The sequence below is a fragment of the Aphelocoma coerulescens genome, chromosome 7 (genome assembly GCF_041296385.1).
Source record: "Aphelocoma coerulescens isolate FSJ_1873_10779 chromosome 7, UR_Acoe_1.0, whole genome shotgun sequence".
In the NCBI taxonomy this organism is placed as follows: Eukaryota; Metazoa; Chordata; class Aves; order Passeriformes; family Corvidae; genus Aphelocoma; species Aphelocoma coerulescens.
The window spans coordinates 19486363-19505803 of NC_091021.1; the positions used below are offsets into that span (position 1 = coordinate 19486363).

General features: G+C 45.2%; 1 protein-coding gene across 2 annotated transcripts; it reads right to left on the reverse strand.

Annotated features, from left to right (window-relative positions):
* Positions 1–356: 356 nt before the first annotated feature.
* Positions 357–12542, reverse strand: SP5 (Sp5 transcription factor). 2 transcript variants are annotated; one of them, XM_069021524.1, is made up of 2 exons: positions 12167–12542; positions 357–1945 (listed from the first exon to the last, which is right to left on the reverse strand). In XM_069021524.1, exons 1-2 carry the CDS (start codon positions 12365–12367, stop codon positions 893–895), a joined length of 1254 nt encoding a protein of 417 aa, XP_068877625.1. In that variant the 5' UTR covers positions 12368–12542; the 3' UTR covers positions 357–892. The 2 variants fall into 2 exon arrangements, with proteins under 2 accessions (XP_068877625.1, XP_068877626.1); XM_069021525.1 differs by lacking the exon at positions 12167–12542 and adding an exon at positions 2497–2642.
* Positions 12543–19441: the final 6899 nt, after the last annotated feature.

Sequence of the window (19441 nt, forward strand, 5' to 3'; positions counted from 1 at the left end):
GTATGTTCATTCCCAGTATTGGCACCCTGCATTTATCTTTTTTCTTTCAGCTTAATGTGTAGGAAACAAAATATTGAAAATAATTTTAAAAACCAAACAACCCAAACCCAAGGCCAACCCACCAACCAAAGCCAACAGGCACGCCCGTCTGCAGCAGCTCCTGGGATTTTAAAGGTGTTTACCATGAGCAGCTCTCAGGTCACCGTGCGCTGAGCTCCGCTCGGCCGCCGCGATGGAGCCGGACCCGGCCCGCCGCCTCAGCGGGAAATGGCGGGAAGGCGGCGGCCGCGCGCGGGGCACCCGGGGAAGGATCAAATGAGACCGACGCGGCGGGACCGTCCCTGCTGACCCCTTTGTGAACGTGTTTATTTCACGCTGCGGTCGCGGGTCGCTTTACAGAAACATCTCATGCTGGACCCCGCGTGGGGTCGAAGACGGAGGGAAACACGTGTATTCAAACGTAACTATTAAATAACCTGTACACAAAACTTCAGTCAGTTACCCTGAAAGCACCGAGGGCCGAGCCCCAGCACGGCTACACCGACGCTACCACCTCACCCCCGGGTGTCTGTAAGCCTCGACCCCCGCGGCCAGACCGGTCCGGCCCCGCTCTTGCCCCACCGCCCGGGGCCTCCCCTTAGCCATGTTCCAGGCCGGGCGCCTGCCCCGGGACGGCCCCGGAGCCCTATGAGCGTCCAGTCCCGGGCCTGGGGATCCGCGGAGGCCGCCCCCAGCCGGCATCTGCTCGCCGTGCCCGGCGAGTGTCCGAGAGCCGGCCGCCCTCTCCCCGCCGCCGCCCTGCCCCCGGCGGCGAAACGCTCCCAGCCCGGGTCCCGCCGCGGCGCGGCTCGGCTCGGCCCGCAGAGGCAGCAGCCGCCGGCGGTCCCGGCGGTCACAGGTCGCGGCTGTCCTCCCGCTTGACGCCGTCCGCCGCCGCCTTCAGCTTCTTGTTCTGGTGGGTCTTGACGTGCTTGGCCAGGTGGTCGCTGCGCATGAAGCGCTTCCCGCACTCAGGGCAGACGAAGCGCTTCTCGCCCGTGTGAGTCCGCAGGTGCCGCTGCAGCTCGTCGGAGCGGGTGAAGCTCTTTCCGCAGAAGAGCCAGTTGCAGACGAAGGGCCGCTCGCCCGTGTGCCAGCGCAGGTGCGCCTTCAGGTGCGAGGTCTTGCCGTACACCTTGCCGCAGCCGGGGATGTGGCAGATGTGCTGCTTCTTCTTGCCCGGCTCCGCCTCAGGGGCGCTGCCCGCGGCCGACTGGCAGTTGGGGCAGCGGCAGCGGCGGCACCTCCTGGCCGTGGCCGCCAGGGGAGACTTGGTCTGCAGCAGGGCGGCGATCTGTGTCTGGTACTGAGCGAAGTCCGAGTGCCCCAGCACCAAGCTCCGCGGCAGCGCCGCCGCTGCGGGGAAGCGGTGGCCGCAGCCTGCCGGAGCGCTGGCCTGCTGGATGCTCCACCAGGGGATGTCCTCGGGCGGCGGGTTGGGCGACAGCTGCCGGCAGGGCTGGGCGGGCGGAAGCAGGTTGGAGTAGCCGGGCGGCAGGGCGGCCTGGGCGGCGTACGGGACGTAGGCGGGCGGGCAGCTGGACGGCAGGGCGGCCATGGAGGAGGGCAGCATCTTGACGGGGGAGAACTCGTAGGGGTAGGAGGGGTCCGCTGGTGGGGTGAGGGGCAGTTCGTGCGAACCCCCGAAGGAGGGCTGCAGGTGGTTCTTCTGAGGGGTCAGCCCCAAGCTGGGATGCGGCGGCGGCAGCCCTCCCGGGGAGTGCGCTGGCATCTCGCCGCTCCACGGGTGGAAGATCCTGGAGGGGGATCCCAGCGTCGGGTCGTAGGAGACCGGCAGGAAATCCGAGGGCGCTGCGCCCGGCTGCCCGATCCGGCTACAAGTAGCGGCCAGAAGAGCCAGGGGCGAGTGTTTGGCCAAGTCTGGGGAGGCGCTGGGGGTGCGGTCCTGCGCAGAAACGGGAGGGAGGGGAGAATGGAAGGAGGGAAGAAAGCGCGTTACTCGCCGCTCGCCGACACCGGCCCGCGAGAAACTTCCCGCGCCGCTGCCCGTGCACGGCCAGGGCCGCCCCGCCGCTCCCCGCACGGCCGGTAAACTTTCCGAAAACAATGCGCACACAGGGGGCAGGACGGGCCCGGCCCCCCCGCCCCGCCCAGAGACCGGTCCCGCCTGCGGCCAGCGCCGCCGGCCCCGCCGCCGCTCCTGGGTCAGGGAAGCAGCCGCTGTGGGCAGGAGGGCAGCCCCAGCGCCCCCCACACCCCTTGCCACGGAGCACTGCCTGGAGTTAGTGATGGGCTGCTGGCGGGAGAAGGAAGTTACCGGCCCGAAAAGCCCGAGTCCGGCCTCCTACCACCGCGGGGGTCCCCACCTACCTCTCCGGGCCGCCCGCCGGCTAAAGCCCCGGGAGGGAGGCGGCTGACGCCAGCTGTCCCCGCGCAACGCGGCTCACAGCCGCGGGACTCGGCACATCCCGACCTACACCGGGCGCGGGTACTGACCTGGAGGAAAGCCTGGAGGGAGTCGTTCCGGAGGACAGCCACCGCGGCCATGACTACTGCGCCCGGGGCGAAGGGAAGGCGCCGGGGCACTGCCGAGGCATGAGGACGCCGAGGGGAAGACGAGAAGCTGCCCAGTTTCCTTCTCTCTCCCCCTCTCTCCCCCTTTCCTTCTGATCTCTTCGCCTCCGTGCGCGTCCCACCCCCCCCGCGCTGCACGATCTCCGCGGACTGTCTGACTGCGCCAGGATCACCTCCAAGAATTTGATAAGGACTTTGCTGGGCCGCCAACCAGTCAGAGGGAAGATTTATGGCTTTGAAGTTTGCCGCTACCCAATCATCAAAGAATAGCGGCTCTTTCAGAAGCGAAAGCAAATCCTTTGAATCCACAAAGCTCCTATGGTGTGTTTGTTGGTCTGGATAAAAGAACTGATTATTAGGGGGGATGGGAAGGGAGGAGATAAAGGCGGGACAATTAATGAAGTAATCACTATGTGGGAAATGTATATACACAAATAATTGGATTTTCTTGATCAAAGGACCCCTTACCGCCTAGAGACCCTCGCATTGGATGTGCAAGACACTGGATCCCCCCTCCTTTTTTTTTTTTTTTTTTGCAATTAAATTTGTGGCAGAGTCCTAAAGTGACAACGCGTCTTTGTTATCGCTCGAGAAATCTGCCTCCGGATTCCTCTGATAGCGTTTAATGACTCAAAGTAACAGAGCACAGCGAGTTCACCTGATCGGGGCTGGTCGATCCCAGCCGTAAAACTTCCCTGGAGTAATTGTCGGTGGTTCCTCCCCGCTCCCTCCCTCCGCCCGCCCTTCCCCCGAGGCTGAGGGGTATGCCCTCGATATGACTCCGCAAATAACCGCGCATTTTCTCCTCTGGTAGCTGGAGTTTCACTTCGCTCAGCCAGCATTGCCCCCTTGTTACCGGGAGCCCCCGCCTGGCGCGGGGCCAGGCCAGGCGCCCAGCCGGGGCCGGGGAGGAGCGGCGGGCTGCCACCGGCAGCAAGCGCTCTCTCAGACAGACACACCGAGAAACCGGGTAGCCGGGAAGCAGAAGGGAAAAGTTTCCTCTTCCCTAGAGGGAGCCGGGTGTAAAAGACCTAATTTCTTTAAATGAAGACCGGAGTCTCTCTTGGCGGGCCTGCCGAGCCGGCCTGTCTTGAGCAGGAGGGAGTGCAGGTCTGGGCGGCTCCTCGGGAGCACGAACGCTGCTACCGGGTCTCTGCCTCACCCGCTCACTCACCTCCTGCCCCAAAGCCAAAGTCGGCCCCGAGCGCTTTGTTACCTCACCCCGCACCTTTCGGCCTCTGTCTATACATGTCTATACCCGTGTGTGTATGAAGGATCTAACCTGCTTTGCGTTCGACCATGTGTATTGCCCCTCTAACCAGCACCAGGCACATCTGGGTCACAGCTTGTCGCCATCGCCGGCTGCTGAGCTCAGTGGGCTGCAGAGCTGGCGGGACCCCTCGCATGTGCCGCCCAGCGAGGGGCAGGCGGGGCCCCGCGCTTCTCCGCGGGCCCGCTCAGCTCCGCGCTCCGCCGGGGGCCCTGGAAACGCGCTCCTCTCCTCCCCGCTTCCCCATCTGCTCTGAGGCCATCGCAAACGCCGGCCTGTTTGGCCAGGTACCAAACCAGGACGTTCATCTCCGTCTTGAGGAGGTGGGGGTGCTCTTTCGGGCAGATGCTGGCTGGCTCTGGTCCTCCGGAGCTGTTTGCACAGGTAACTCGATCCTCTCCGCAGTCGCTGGCTTCAATTGTATTCGCACCGCCACTGAAGTCTCATTAAACGCCAGCACACAGAGATCTTTATCTGCCTTTCCTGTGGAAACAATCACTGTCCGCTCAAAGACTTTCAAGAGTTGTAGGGCTTGAATTAGATCGGTTTCTTTGAAGGGATTAAAGTGCCAAGTCCTCTCCCACGGCTCCATATTGAATCCTGGGGAGAAATAAAAGCTCGACCCCGTGTAACACTACGCAGCAGCCATATCAAGCTCTTCCCATGTGCCAGGTAACCGTTTCACCAGGTCGGCAACAGGGAGACAAGGGTCTCCCATCCAGCGCTTTTACCACGCCCTGATGCATCGAGACAAGGCTCGCCGCTGCTGCAGGACCCCGCGGCCCGGCAGCACCCCCCGCCAGGGCGTGAGGTTGTGGGCGATAGGGTTCCCCATCCGCCTGCAAGGGTGCAAGGCTCACGGGGTCCGGCACCTCCATCCACCACACACGAACACCTCCCAGTACCGCCGATGCGCCATCCGCCGGGGGCCGCGCCGCGTCCACACGGGACGTGGCGGCAAACAGGGAACCACAGCGCGCCCCGGCCGACAGCGCGGCCGGGAGGGCGCGCACACAGGCATAGCCCCGCACACCCCCGCGCGCAGCCGTCGGGTGCCCCCCTCTCACTGCCAAGCTCCAGCCGCGCCACTAGAGCCGCATCGGGACAGGAGCGCACTTGTTGTCCCCTCGAGTCTAAGCTATAGCCAGGGCAGCAGGAGCCTAGGGGAAACCCGACGTGGGGAGCCCGACCCGCACCTCTGCTCCCTGGAGGAGCAATAACCCGCCAACCAAGCGAAACGGCGGCGCTCGCACTTGCGTTGTCCCTAAACCTCTGTATCCCCAAACTTATGTCAAACCCAGACACCAGCGAGATGCCCGATTTAACTCCTACCTCGATTTTTGTTAATTCGCTTAACCTAGTAACCGCCAGAAGACTATTCAGAACAATGTTTCTAAACGAAATGAGAGCGGATAGGTAGCTCAGGAGACACTGAACACACCGAAGTTCCCTCCATTCTCTAAAGTACGGTATTTTCCCAGATATCTCGACGAACCAAAACGATTTGACAAGTTACAAAAGAGTTAGGGGAAAGCTGGATAAGTTTCTATACAGCTGCCACACTACAAATGCTATAAATCTGCATCCAAGAAAGCACATTACTTAAAAATCGAGAATAAATTCTCATTTCTGGAAGAAACCAATGGGCTGAAAAATGAAACGTTGCAGTCATAATTTTCTGTACAAATAATTAGTGTTCAAACTCAGAGCAATTGAGTCTCCTGAAATGTATTCTTAATGAAGTGATGTTCAGAGCTATCATTAAAAATGCAGGGCTGGAAGATCAAAGTACAATATTTATTTTAGAAATTTGTTTCAGTTATCAGGAGATACAGGTATCAAGGCCAAGTGTCAATTCAGTTACACAAAGCACTATTTCCATGAGAAATGGGCTGCCGCTACATCCCAGTGTAAAGCAAAGGGACACCAGAGATGCGCTGCAGCGCGGAAGGCGGCGCGGCGCCGGCGGGGGGGCGCGGGGTGCTCCCGGCGGCACAGCCGGGCCAGGGGCCGCTCGGAGAGCAGCGCTGAAGAGCACAGCCCTGTGGAGAGCTTTGGCCCGCAGACCAAGGGGCCGGTCCCGACCGGAGGGGCTATAGGCGCCGGAGAGGCACTTGGGCGCACCGAGGAGGCAGCGGCAGCGCCATCAGCGCCGGGGGCAGCACGGCGGCCGGGATACAAAGAGCCGGAGCCTGAATTGCTGCAGCCACAGGGCTGAGGAGCAAGGGGCACGGCTCTCACAGCCCCGCTGTCTCCATGGGACCCTGCCTGCTACGGCGGGCGGCGAGACCCCTACCACCCCCGGGGTCAGAGGGGCTCAGCCTGCGCTGGGCTGGATGGCTACTGTCGATTTAAACACAGTGAATGTAAATAACAATCACCATTTCCGAGATAGGTGTCTTAAAATTCAGGATTTTTCAAATTCAGGTATCACAGAGTGGCTGTGCCACCTTGTAGGGCTCTGCGGGCCTTGGTTTGAATGCAGGTAGCAGAGAAAAAGAATACTTGGGAATAGCAGCTGCTTGCATGCCAGTGGTACCCTCCATGGTTTCTGCTGTGCCTCTGACTTCTGGGCCCCAAGTACCTCATCCTGGAGTCCACTCCAAAACCTGTCCCAGTGACGGCTCACACTGCCACAGCCAAGTCCTCTCATGACATTCACAGTCCCGCCCAAGACATTTGCAGTCACCTGCCATGGCCCCCCCAAGGCCCTCTTGTGATGACCCCAGTTCCTCAGCTCTTCCAGTGTAGCCATGAACAACCCTGAAAGCCTGGATGGACTCTGGCCACCTGCCTGTCCACAACTTGGGATTCTTGGGTTGCTTTCAATGAAATACTGTTCTTTAGCAATTGTGACAAAGAATCAGAAATAGAATAATTTTAAAGTGAACAGCTGCATGAAGCAATTAATGCATTCAGCCAAGCCACCTAGTCAAGTTGCCCATGAAAGGTGACAAAATTTAAACCTGAAAAGGATTTAATAAACTTGCTCCAGAAGGCAGTGTCTTCACACCATCCATCATTCTGTCTGGTTTAAAGATGTACTAACAGAAACCACCCATTCACAGCAGCAAGAAGTTTCACCAGAAGGTAAATTACCCTAGGTATACAGCTTCAAGCATGTCTGGATACACTACCAACAGTTCTGAGTTATATCCCATTAATACTATTTTTATTTACTTCAGCATATTCACATTTTTACAGTAGGCAACATGACTGGCATAAGAAGAGGAATCACCAGTTCACACAGCATAATTTGAACATCAGTAGATGAAAATAAAAGAAACATTAAAAACTGCTATGGTATCTCCTGCTTTTTTTCTGTGCATAAGGGAAAAACACAAAATCCTAGACAAGATCAGCACATGTAAAGGCATATTTAGGATTTAAAGTCTTGTCTCAACATTTCCCAGTCTAGGTGTGGATTTGACAAAGATTAATAGAGGATTTCTGAAAGCTGAGCTGCCCTTTATGAGAAGTAGAACAAGTTCTATGCCTCACAAAGTTTTACTACCTGTTTTCAAAGGTTTAAATATCTTAATGTATTCATCTTCTGCTCTGTTCTTGGCTGGCCCTTTGTGACTCTTCCTCCTGTCTTGGGGAACATTGGTGAACATTTTTGGATATACTTCCTTCCCTTGCTTCCATCCCTTAAAAAAGAATCAGACTCTTAATCATAACAATATTGAAAGTGTTATTCTTGGCTCTACTCGGAATGCCTGGGACACTTTTTAGTTCAAAATGATCATTTCAAATTCTCTGGGAATGCCTTTCTGCCTCAGGCACACATGGCTGCATTTTCGTCACAACTCTAATAGCTAGAAATGGACTTCTACAAAATGGAAAGCAAGCCAAGACTCGGGTGAGCAGCTGAAAAGGATCTGCAGCCTGCTTGTCCTCTCATTTGGGGAAACATTAGGTAAAAAAAAGCCTCTATTTTTGATGGAATGCATTTGTTTGGGGAAGACTGGATGGGAACTTTTAATTTTATGACCACAGATACATATAGCTATCATTTTTTTGCATTGCAATTATTCAGCATAGAATGAAAAGGTAATTAAATTATTTGCTTCCTCTTAACTACAGAGAGTATATTATCTAAAAATTTGGTCTCATGATAATTAATTTTAGTTACTTAGTATATTTATTGACAAATTAAACAGCTGTGTCTATACTGTGTTAGAACTGGAAACAGTGCAAAGTTTATCCAGAAAGATCATTGTTTAATCTACACATAAATATTGGATGATCAAATGCCTGCCACATTGCTATTGATTTGGCTGAATGGATTAATCCAACACTGTAAAAATACACCTGTTACTTAATGAACTCGTGCTGTAATTCTAGAACATTTTGGTACAGAAAATACTAAGTATTTTCTAATGGCAGTATTTTTCAATATTTCAAGAATCACTTTTGAAATAACCCATTTTTCAAGGACTACTGAACAAGAATGTACAATAATGTGCATAATCTAAATTATAAAAGCAAGAGCTCTATACAAACTCTTCAGCAACTCCACTTTAGTTGGGGATAAAAATAGAGATATGAAGAAAAAGCCCAATAATTGGATTGTGAGGGTCAAAACAGGGACACAGATATGGTACATGACTGGCATTGGAGGTGTCTCAGGTAAGAGATACTGTCTTCACACTGTGGGAGAGAATCTGAAGATCCTCTCTTGTATAAAGCTGTTAAGGTAGGTTTTTCCAGTAATACACACATATTAGTGAAAGGCAGTCTATAAACTGTGACATAGGTGAGTGTCCCCAACAGGGGGAGAATTTTTGAAAGGAGCCTAGAGAAACTAAATTTCTAAATTGAGAGGTTTTTTTTAAATGCCACTCTTCTTTTTTAAACTGCCACCAGAGGAGCAGTATCCCGTGAAAGATTGGGGAAAACTTCAATTGCAATTCTGAAATGACTTATCTCTCCCTAGCTGAACACTGCTCTCATAGACTGGCAGAAAAGTCTTTTCAGGAAAGCAGTGTACAGTATGTTTCAGTGTCATTTCATAAATTGATGCCTTAAGTGGTGCAGAACAATACATAAATAGTCAAATGCATAAATTACATTAACTACCCAAATATAAATTTGCCTCCCTCAAATTCTGAAAATAAAAACACCATCAATAAAATTATTTCAAATGTATTTTAAATACACAATATTTGTATTATGCTTTCCATCCTCACAGAGCTATAAAAAGGCGAAGTCATTCTTGGTGTATCCTTACACACTGGAGTCAGCTTCCTTCCCCTTCTTTACAAGGGGAATAACCCTTGCCATACACACAACTGCTCCAGGCTTGAAAAGAGGAGCTCCTTGCCTCAGCTCTGCACATAGATTACCAGGCTGCTCCTCACCAAACACTTAAACAACTTACCCTAGCTCAGCTGAAACTTCAGGAGTACTGGTTGAGGTATGTACCTCCTGCTGGCCAGCTGGCCATGCCAAATCAAAGCAAACAACCCTAATCTGGGAATAAATCACATTTCACTTCACTCTTCAATCAGCCCCTATTACTCAGGGACAAACAACTTGACCAGCTGTTTGAGAACCCAGGATGAGAAGAGGAGAAAGGATATTCTCCTCAAAGATGAGGGTGTTGGCATGGCCACGACTAGTGAACCAGTCTAATGAACAGTATAGTTTTTCTCACACTTCTGGAACCTCTGAGACAGAGGGAGAAAAAAGAGAAGATCTTCAAATAGTTAAGTTTTTTGGCTTCTCTCCCTTAGTAAACCTCACATTCCTATTTCCTATACATGAAGAAAGCTTGCATATTCTACTAGCACTGAGCTGAGAGAATCACATATTACATAGGAAAGAGAGAAGAGTCCATGGCAAAGGACAGATACTGCAACCAAGTTGAAATGTATTAGTCTAAATTACCTAATTCTTATGCTTGGAAGTAAGAATAAGGCTATGATGGCATTGGAGTGCTGGCACTCCAATACCCAAATGATATAGAAATCTGTGACTAAAAACTGAGTGCTTCTTAGGAGGTCACACTAAAGCACGAAGAACTATTTTCCAAATGTTTTGTCTTAGAAAGAAAGCTTGGAGAAAAATCCAAATTCCAAGTTCATGCAATTTCGTCGGTGTCATCAGACTAATGTTATAAAATGCTGTCATTCTTATCAATGTAAAAGAGTATGGGGCTGAAAAATAATATTCTATCAAGATTCTTACAGAAGGCAGTGGAATAGATGCCCAGAAAAACTGAACTGGGCTCATGATTTACTACTTTTTTCTACTTCCATTACTACACATGCTAAGTGTACTTGGCACATGGAATGATTCAGAAAGAAGCTGCTCTATAATGCCAGTGATTCTCTTTAATGAGATACAGTTATCAGTTGATTTATGAATTTTTGCTGCCTGTTCTTATTAAGGGTAAGGTAATTTGCATTCTAGAAGTAAGACTGTTTACAAGAGAACATAGTAATCAAAATCCCTCTAAATCAAGTTTTACAAATGCACACAGTGAAGCTAGAGGTAGTTCTAGCAATGTGCATAGCTTTATTCATTAAACTCTACTGCAAAGACTCAAGTGTTACATCTCCAGTTTTATCTAGTCTTCCAAATTAGTATCGCATTCCTGTATCTCAGGAATTTAATATGGGAAGAGACAAAATGAACTTTCTGCTTGAGCCTTCTGATACCCTGGTGACCTCCTCCTCCTGGGAGATCCTATGCTGTTAATTTAGATACCATATGCCTCACTGGTCATCAATTCAATTGCTGCTCTCTGTGTTATAGCCTTCACAGGGATTTTGATCAAACTGCCTATAAAATTAATCACTTCCTCTGCCTACTGTTGCTCTACCAGTCAGACAAGCCCCAGCTGATCAGTATTTTCTTATAAATAGTTATAAATAGCACAGTCTAGTCAGCTTTGTTCTTTCTTTTGGTATATGCTTCTCCACTATCATTTATACACTATTTGCAGTGCTCCAAGTAAAGCATCAACAACTTGAAAACAGCAGAGGAGGAATGTAGGAAAACGGAAACAGAGCTACACAGACTCTGAATTAACACTACTGTTAGGTCAGGTGTCTGAATGTAAGCCAGCATTTTGGGAGGGGTCTGAAGCAAAAGCCTAACCATCCAGGTGGACAGAAAAGGTAACCTCCAAGCAGACAGCACACCAGTGCCAAGACTGACTGGAGAAGCTAAGAAAGAGCATGGAATTACACACGTTAATTCAGGGGACACTGATTAGGAGAATACCAAGATGAATGGAGCAGCTCAGCCTGAGCAATTGATTGAAGCTGTTTTCATCTCTGTGGGGTGTTCTTTAACATTTCACTCTATGCAGCCATATACAGCCACCTCTGACACTCAACTCATACATACATTCAACCTAGATAAGGCATGGAAACTTTGTCTCCACTTCCCCATTCTCTCCTACCACTAGCTAGAGAAGCAATTATTCTTCATGGTTTCTTCTTTCTGTAAACTTCTGTCAACTTGCCAAGTTTACCAGTGACAGGATATGTAAGAATACACCAGACAGGTGTGGGAGGAATATTCAGGAGGAGTATTCAGGATATTTTTCTGAGTAACAGGAGTGCAGCTGCAGAGATGGATGGAAATACAGAAATGGGATCAACAAGCAAAATCTTGTGACAGTCCTGAGTAAGAAGGTGGTAAAACTGCAGTGAGTGTACTGGGAGGAACTTTAGGCACATTGAGTACATCATCTTTAAAGCATTTATCTTCACAACTCCTCTATAAAGAAGTATTATGTTATTATTGCTTTTTAATCAAAGGCGACACAGGTGATCACGTACCTTGTTCTGTGTCATATATTAACCCTACTGAAGAGCAGGGAGTTGGACTGATGAGCAGAGGCACACAACTTGGGACCAAACAATATGATGTTCCACCTAATTTCCCTTGCAAAATCCAAACTCTTTTCTACAGCCCTCCCATCCCCCTGATTTCATGTCAGTCTCTTCTGACACTTGTACGCTCTTTTAGCAACTTTTGAATTATGAGCCATTGTTGATCTTTCAGACAGAGTAAAGACAGAGTAAAACCCAGATAATCTTTGGCATGCAGAGGAGCAGCAATGAGACTGTGGAGGCAATGAGGAGACAAACATACAGCCTATGCAAATAAAGCAATAAGCCAATGCCTATATTTTTACTCCTCCTGCTGGACAGTGATTAACTGTCCAGTAAAGAAACCAGAGCCCAACACACTTGCTTTACAAAGACAAAATACACATTAGGTGGGCTGTACTTAACAACCAGATGTGCTTCTATAACTCTAACACTGAACATACTGAGCAGAAATAAATAGATACTTGCTTACTTTTACAGCCCATCCTTTCTCTGCTTTAGCAAACTCTTCACTACAGGATTCTGTCCAAGCTGCTAGTTTCCCTTGCCAATCATCAAAACAACCACTCTCAGTGGTGATGACCTCCCTGCAGACAGATCTGCAAGCTTTGCTCCTGAAACAGCTTTGGGAATTAAGTAATGCTATCATCTGTATTTCCTTGAGCTCACACATGGGAATAGTTAAAAGAGCCAATTTTCCTCCACCTCAAGTAGACCCTCTTTCTATGCCAGTTTTCTCCTCCCCTCAGTCAGTGTTCCACCAGCTTTTTCCAGTGAATACTTCTACAGCTGCATATGATCAAACATAGTGAATCTGATGCTCTGCAAATACATGAGGCACAAACACACTATATTGCTGGATCAGCTAAGTTTTGGGACAGTGTTTTTTCCCTTACCAGCATCTTGTTGATCCATATTTGGCTGGTTCCCTCTAACAATCTTACAGGCACTATTTATGAGGTAACTGGCATGTTCACATAATGGAAGTCTGGAGGGTACAAAAGAGGAATAGAAGTTTGGGGTATTTTTCGTTCTTGACCATTCAGAAGAATTTAGAGGATGTGGACAATTATTTCTGTCTAACCCTTGTTCAGCACCCTTCCTTGATGTCCTAAGTTTCAATCCAGGTTTTGTTGTTGTCCTTTATCAACATACACTCATATATAAAGAGCTAAATGAAGACTTACAGGATATTGAGAACAAGTTTGTATTCCTGCCTCTCAAGAGTGTATGTGAGCTATTGGTAAACACATTTTCCAGCTACTGATTAATTATTTTGTCAAAACGAAAAGCAGTGTGATTTTAATGAAAGTATCCAGGTTTAGTCTGGCTGGGCAGGCAGATTACGTATTTAATTGTAAATGGGCTGTAAACATCTGAGATCTTTACATACAGAGAAAATAATAGTATCTATATTTAGATATTTGAGAGAAGCAAGGGTTTTTACAAGATTGATCTGGAAAAATCAAAGTGATATGTTTTGATCTTTGGGTGTTTTTCTGATATCTCTTGCTCTGTTTAATTTGAAGGTGAAAACTTAAATATATGTTAGAGATATCCATCTCTGTGCAGTTTGTCTAAAAAAGCAAATAATTTCTTGCAATGTAATGCACCCCAGCAAAAGGGGAAAAGTTATTTTTAGACTACATCATTCCCACAATGAAGAAAAGAAAGAAAACAATCTCCTCAGATGAAGGATTATCACTATTTTTGCTTCAATATGCTTATAAAAATGATGGATGAATCAAAGAAAAGATATTTACATCACACCATCTAGTAGCATATTTATAAAGAGACACCTGGAGAAACTTTTGCTAATAATATATACTATATATCACCTACTTATGATTTTTATCACCTGCTTCTTAGTCTTTCTGAAGTTAAAACTGCTAAATTTCTAGCATGCTGAACAATTACTGGTTTTGAAAATTATTAATTCCAGAATTTTTTTTCTTGTGCTGATATTTTCTGTAAACTTATGACAGGGAAGACTTTTTCCAAAGCTTACAGTAAGATGTAAGATAATGATTATAAAATGAAAATTTAAAAACCTAAGACTGATGAAGTACTGCAGGCCTAGAAAAAACAAAAAAAAAGATGTTTTACTTTGAACCATCAAAACTTGAAGTTTTTTTTTTTTTTGTGATCTTTGAATGGGGAACCAGATCTCAAGATACAGATTGTATTACAGCAATTTCCTATTGTAGAAAAGGTAGGAATTTTACACCTGGCACATTTTATTTGCCTTTACTTTTGTAATTCAAATTACTAGTCCACTTGTAATTTTGTTCTAAACAAATCTATTCGTAGTTGCAGTAACTATACCAACTTGCCTTCTCAAGGATCAAGGATCTTAAAGTGGTTTTCTACTATAGATGTTACATACATTTTAAGACAGTCTGCAAGATGATTTAATGCTTTATTACAGTATATGATGAGAATAATCTTCAAAATTTACTAAAGGTTGCCTCTACCATGAGGCCTCTATCATGACTTTTTTCTTCCTGTCTCAAGTAGCTTCCTCTCTTTTCTTCTAAGTCTCTCTCCTAGAAGTTTTCTACTCCATTGTCCCCAAGTCCATTAATTCCCTTATGAAAGACCATTAATACTTCTCTCTTCTTGTCCATCCTTTGAAAGTCCTCTTCCAAGTGTCACCCAGAAATTGGATACAACAGAGATTAGCACTGTAGGAAGCCACAGGGTAAAAGAAGAAAGCTTTGCCCTCTCAGAAATAACAAATTATGTGCTCTCCATTTGGTTCTGTGCAGCAGTTGGAAGAAGCAGCGAAGCTGGCACCTTGTCACTGCACTGTGGCAAAGACAATGAAGAATCTGCCTCTAATTCTTTTAACACAAAGGAAGACAGAGAGAAAAACCATGACCATGTTTCCTGCATGTTGTGGCTGAGCAGAAGAAATGGCAACAGAAATTTCAATAGGAAATACTGAAATTTCCCAAGAAAATACCTAATAGTCCTCAGAGTATTGTCCATAGCTCAAGAATACCTTAAAAGAAAGAAAAGTAGCCTTTAATTCAGTGAAATCAATATCTGTCATAAACACTATATTTCCTTTGAAAGTTTATATCACTTCTAGCCTGTCAGCAACATTTTCAAGTATTGTGTGTATGTACTTCTCTTAGAATCAAAGGAAAGAAATTCTTATATTCTCAGAACTTCCATGTGCAAATTAAAAAAAGAATTTTAAAAAGTAAGCTATAAATGGAACAGTGATTGGAATTTCTTTCTGAAAGCACTGTATTGAGTTACTAATGAGTTTCTAAATAGAGAAAACTCTTTCAAATTGCTTATATCCAGTGATTTAATGACAGGTGTGCTCACCTTCTTCAATTGTACTGTTGCACAGGGAGCACAGAATGCTGTCCGTTTTGCCTCCTATTTTCTCCATTATTTGCAGATATACTCTAAAAATCATTGGGAGTTTCCAGCTAAAGTGTAAAAAACATGCAGATCTAGGTTCAAGAAAAGTAGCCATCTCTAACAATCTCAGCAAACACAACACAGCTGACAGCTGAATGTTACCAATAGGGCCTCAGAAACAGGGCTTAACAATCTTGTTTAAGATCACACGTTCTTCACCAACACTTGAGCCACTGAAGAATGTCCATTAGCTCCTATAAAAGCAAAATTGGTAGGGCTTTGTGTTTCGGTGGAGAGCCTGAAAGGCACACACAAGCAGACGCACACCAACACATTGGAGAATAGTATAAATTCTCCCATTTAAATAATTTTCACTCTTTTCTTCCTCTTGATAATATGAAATCATGCTTTGTTTCAGTCAAAAACATATTTTTTCTCTACATTTAATCATGTTCATATTTCTTTTTGTTTAGTTCCCACTAGTCTCTTTACATAGGATTAAGTATGATTTTATATTGTGAAGAAAAAAATATTCTGTAGCTAGAGTTGTTTTGTTCCACTCTTGTTTAATCTTTTGTTTGATGCATGGAAAGATGCTAACCTTTTTGTACTATTTTAACCGTAGTGATCCAGGAGTAAAGCAAATGAGATTTAGTAGATATGTTTCTGTTGTCATTATTAAACTTCATATGCTTTGCTATGTAGGCAACATGTTTTATTTCTTTTAACCTGAAAGAGGTTTCTGTCTTATTGTTGCAATTTATTAAGGGCAAACAATCTAGGGCTTATAATAGGCCTGTAGGCAGAACAAAGCTCTTGTCAAATGGAAGGGTTGGCTGCTCAGCTGGGTAGCATGTAAATGTGCAAAAAGAACTGTTCTGTTCAAAGACACTAGACATGCTTTTTAAATAAAACATCTCATATAATTGAGAGTTGCCATTTAAGTGTTGTGTTGGAAATGTTAATTTCAAAAAATTAATTTAACTGAAGAAATACAGTTGCAGTGAATTTTTTTGGTAAACTTTCTCAATAAATAAAATCCCACATATCACTAAGGCTTTTATTAGAGGCTCAACACAGTATGTTTCTCAAAGAGCAGTTTATTGTCATTTTATAACACTGGGTTATTCAAGTTCAATGACTGCTGTACTCACTGAGGCAGACTGTGTAAACCTAATCTTATCCAAAAGGTATTTTTTGTTTTTAATATAGGAGATCACCCTGCCTGTTTCTTTAACATAGTTATCATGTCTCAAAAAGTAAGACAGTTTCTCATTCTACAGTTCATTTTAAAATTTCTCATTATGTGCCTCTTTGTAAGAGTTGAAATTAAAATGACAGATAAAGATAACAACATAATAGGCATTTTTTTAATGCACTGGTCCACTTGGGCACAGGCAGTTCTTTTTTTTTCTTCTGTTGAAATATATAATCAGGACAGTATCATCAATTAGATTTTTCACTTTAACTTTTCATAATGTTTCCAGACTTCTCTATTTGGCAAAGACAATTGGGACAGATTTCTTTATTTTTTCCTCTGGCCTAAAACTCAAAACCCCCCACTTCCCAAACTGTTACCACTGAAGAGTTTATTAAATGGCTGAAAAAGACAGCTGGTCCCACCATCTGTTAGAAATTTTCAGGGGCCAAATGAAACAGGTTACACCTTTAGCCATGCCAAGTCTTCCGATACCCCCTCCCTCTCACAGCCTGTGGAGGGCTAATCTGAATTTCACGCTCTGATTTTGCTATTGCTAATGTCTGAGCTTCTTATGTGTGCTTCTTGTAGTTGCTTATATTAGTTCTCTAGCAGTATCAAAAGCTCCCCTCTCCTTTCAACCTAGCTCATTTGCAATCAACGGAATCCTGGGTCTATAGTCTCCTTTACAATAAGATACTGTACCTTGAAGGAAACCCACAGAGAACCTAATATCTGACTTTTTTGGAGTAACAGAGAAAACCAGGAGTATGTTTCTGTTGTTTTGCAGCCACTTTTCTATAAATGCTAATGGAAGTAATTCAGATGTGCCAACAAAGACAGAATCTGCAACACACTGCAGGTGTGAAGGGGCTGAAACAAAAGGGATGCTAACCCTAATGGTATTTCTTGTCATTAACAATTCTTTGATGTTCATACTCGAGGCTCTCTTTTATCTTGCAGTTTTTCAGCCATCTTTGTTAACATGCAGTGCAACTAAATCTTTTTTTCCTTAACCTTTAAAGACATCTGCAAAATGTTTATGCTAAGTTAGTTTCCATAGCATCTATCTGTAACACACGTTGAAGTAAAATGAGATAAAGCATGCAAGGTTATTATTAAAACATCAGTAAGTTCCTATCATTAAGTGAAAGGAGCAGATCAATAAAAAGAAGCTCTTAATGTTACTTTAATAAGGATGAGTTTCTTGTAACAGGACTGGGGATTAACTTCAGTGTAACAGAAGCAGTGTTTATAATATAGTGGCTATGTTGATAAGAACCAGTTTGTTTTATTTCTACTCATTAAAAAAAGAATTTTAAAAATCTGTAAGTTCCCACATTAAAAAAACATTAAAAACCCCAATATAATATATTTTAAAACATTCTAATTTTCCAGAAGGGATTTCTCTACCACTAAGTGGGCAGTGGCATTCAGTCAAGGAGCTGTAGGTGGAGATTTTCCACATCCATCTGTCTTTCCATAACTTACAGATGGAAAAACACCGTTGTCTTTTAAAATGTTCAACTCAGTAGGATGACAGTAAAATGAAATGAACAATCAAAGCACACAAGATGCCAATCTGAGCTACTGCACAGCACTACTAACAAACCCAGCGTTTTGCTCTCATCCCATCGGTCACGTCCTGTTAGATCACATCCCATTTTATCACAGTCTGTTGCATTATCTTTGCTGCATGCTGGAATGTTAAATGAGCAACATAATCAATCAATACCAATTTCAAATTGGAACTCAGCTGTAAATCTGTACTGAGTTGAAGATGCTAGAGATTGTAATACAAGTTATCAAAAGTTACAGTTTTACGAAACCTCCCATTCTGTTTTTTTCTTTCAAAACTTCATTTCTAACATCTCTAACATTTCTAATTAAGTCTGTGCCTGCATTATGTACAGCACTTACCTTTGAATTCAGATGTAAACTTCCATCAAACTAATCCTACAGAACAAGAACTGAGTGCTCATTCATAGGGTAATAGGAATTACAAAACTACAAGTTTCTGTTTCAAAGATTTTGCGATTTCACTAGTGCCATTTTGTCATAGAAATCTTTACATAATCTCTCCAGTTGCATAACTGTGCTAATTTGTTGCTTATAACAGGGAGCAGCAGCAAAACCAAAAATCACTAAATAAACCATGTCACACAATTTTGTGGAAGTACCTCCATTCCTTACCCATTGCTAAGGGCCCCAATGTAGCCTTTCCATCTCACCATTTCTCAGCTGTACTGTGATGCTATACTCCAGCACCTAGCTTTCTGAGGATCACTTCCACCAGAACCTCAAGATTCTACTACCCCTGTCCTGGCCTCAACCATCTCCACCAGTGCATTAGACAGCATGGGGCTCCCAGTCCTACTATTCCAGTTTTAGATAGGTCTTCATCAGAGACTTGCCATGATCAGTAACACAATTTTTGGAAACAGCTGTGACAGGCCGGACTGCCTCCCAGGACTGAACTCCAGCCCAATGGATGACATCCAATCTTTGTTGTGGTGATATTACTTTCACTTAGAGATTGAAATGAGATTCTCACTGGTAATGGGTCAGAAATTGAGGTTTGGATCTTTTGCAGAAAAAAGCACACATGTTGATCTACCTACCTGCCATCTCCAATTGGCAACTATATTAAAAAATCCTAGTTAAATTATTGAAAAAATAACATCTCTCTGCAATTTAATTAAAAAATAAGCCTGCCAAACAAAAGCAAGAGATTTATCTATTACTGGTGTGATCAATAATATGTAATCTGGTTTCTGGAAACATTACTCCAAGATATGCTTTTCACTTATCTGCTCCTATGTCCTTCAGCATCATAGTATGAGTACTACAATAAACAGTTCCATGATAACACAATGTATATATTTACTGTTCTGGCTGACCTTGGATTTACACATGTAATAAAATAATATCCAATAATTCTTGACAAATCTATTAAGATGAGTTAGGCATCAGCCTGTGCATTTAAAGACACAGTGCTCTATTATTATGAATTGTCAATGTTCTCCCTTCTCTGATCCAGTGCCCATCACAAATGAGACACAAAGCCTCTCACTTTCTGTAATCTTTAGCCCTGACCTAGAGGGCTGCTCCCCAGCCTTTGGTTTTCAAAGCATCTTGTGTTACTTTTGTCAGTTTGGGAGTACTGCTTTG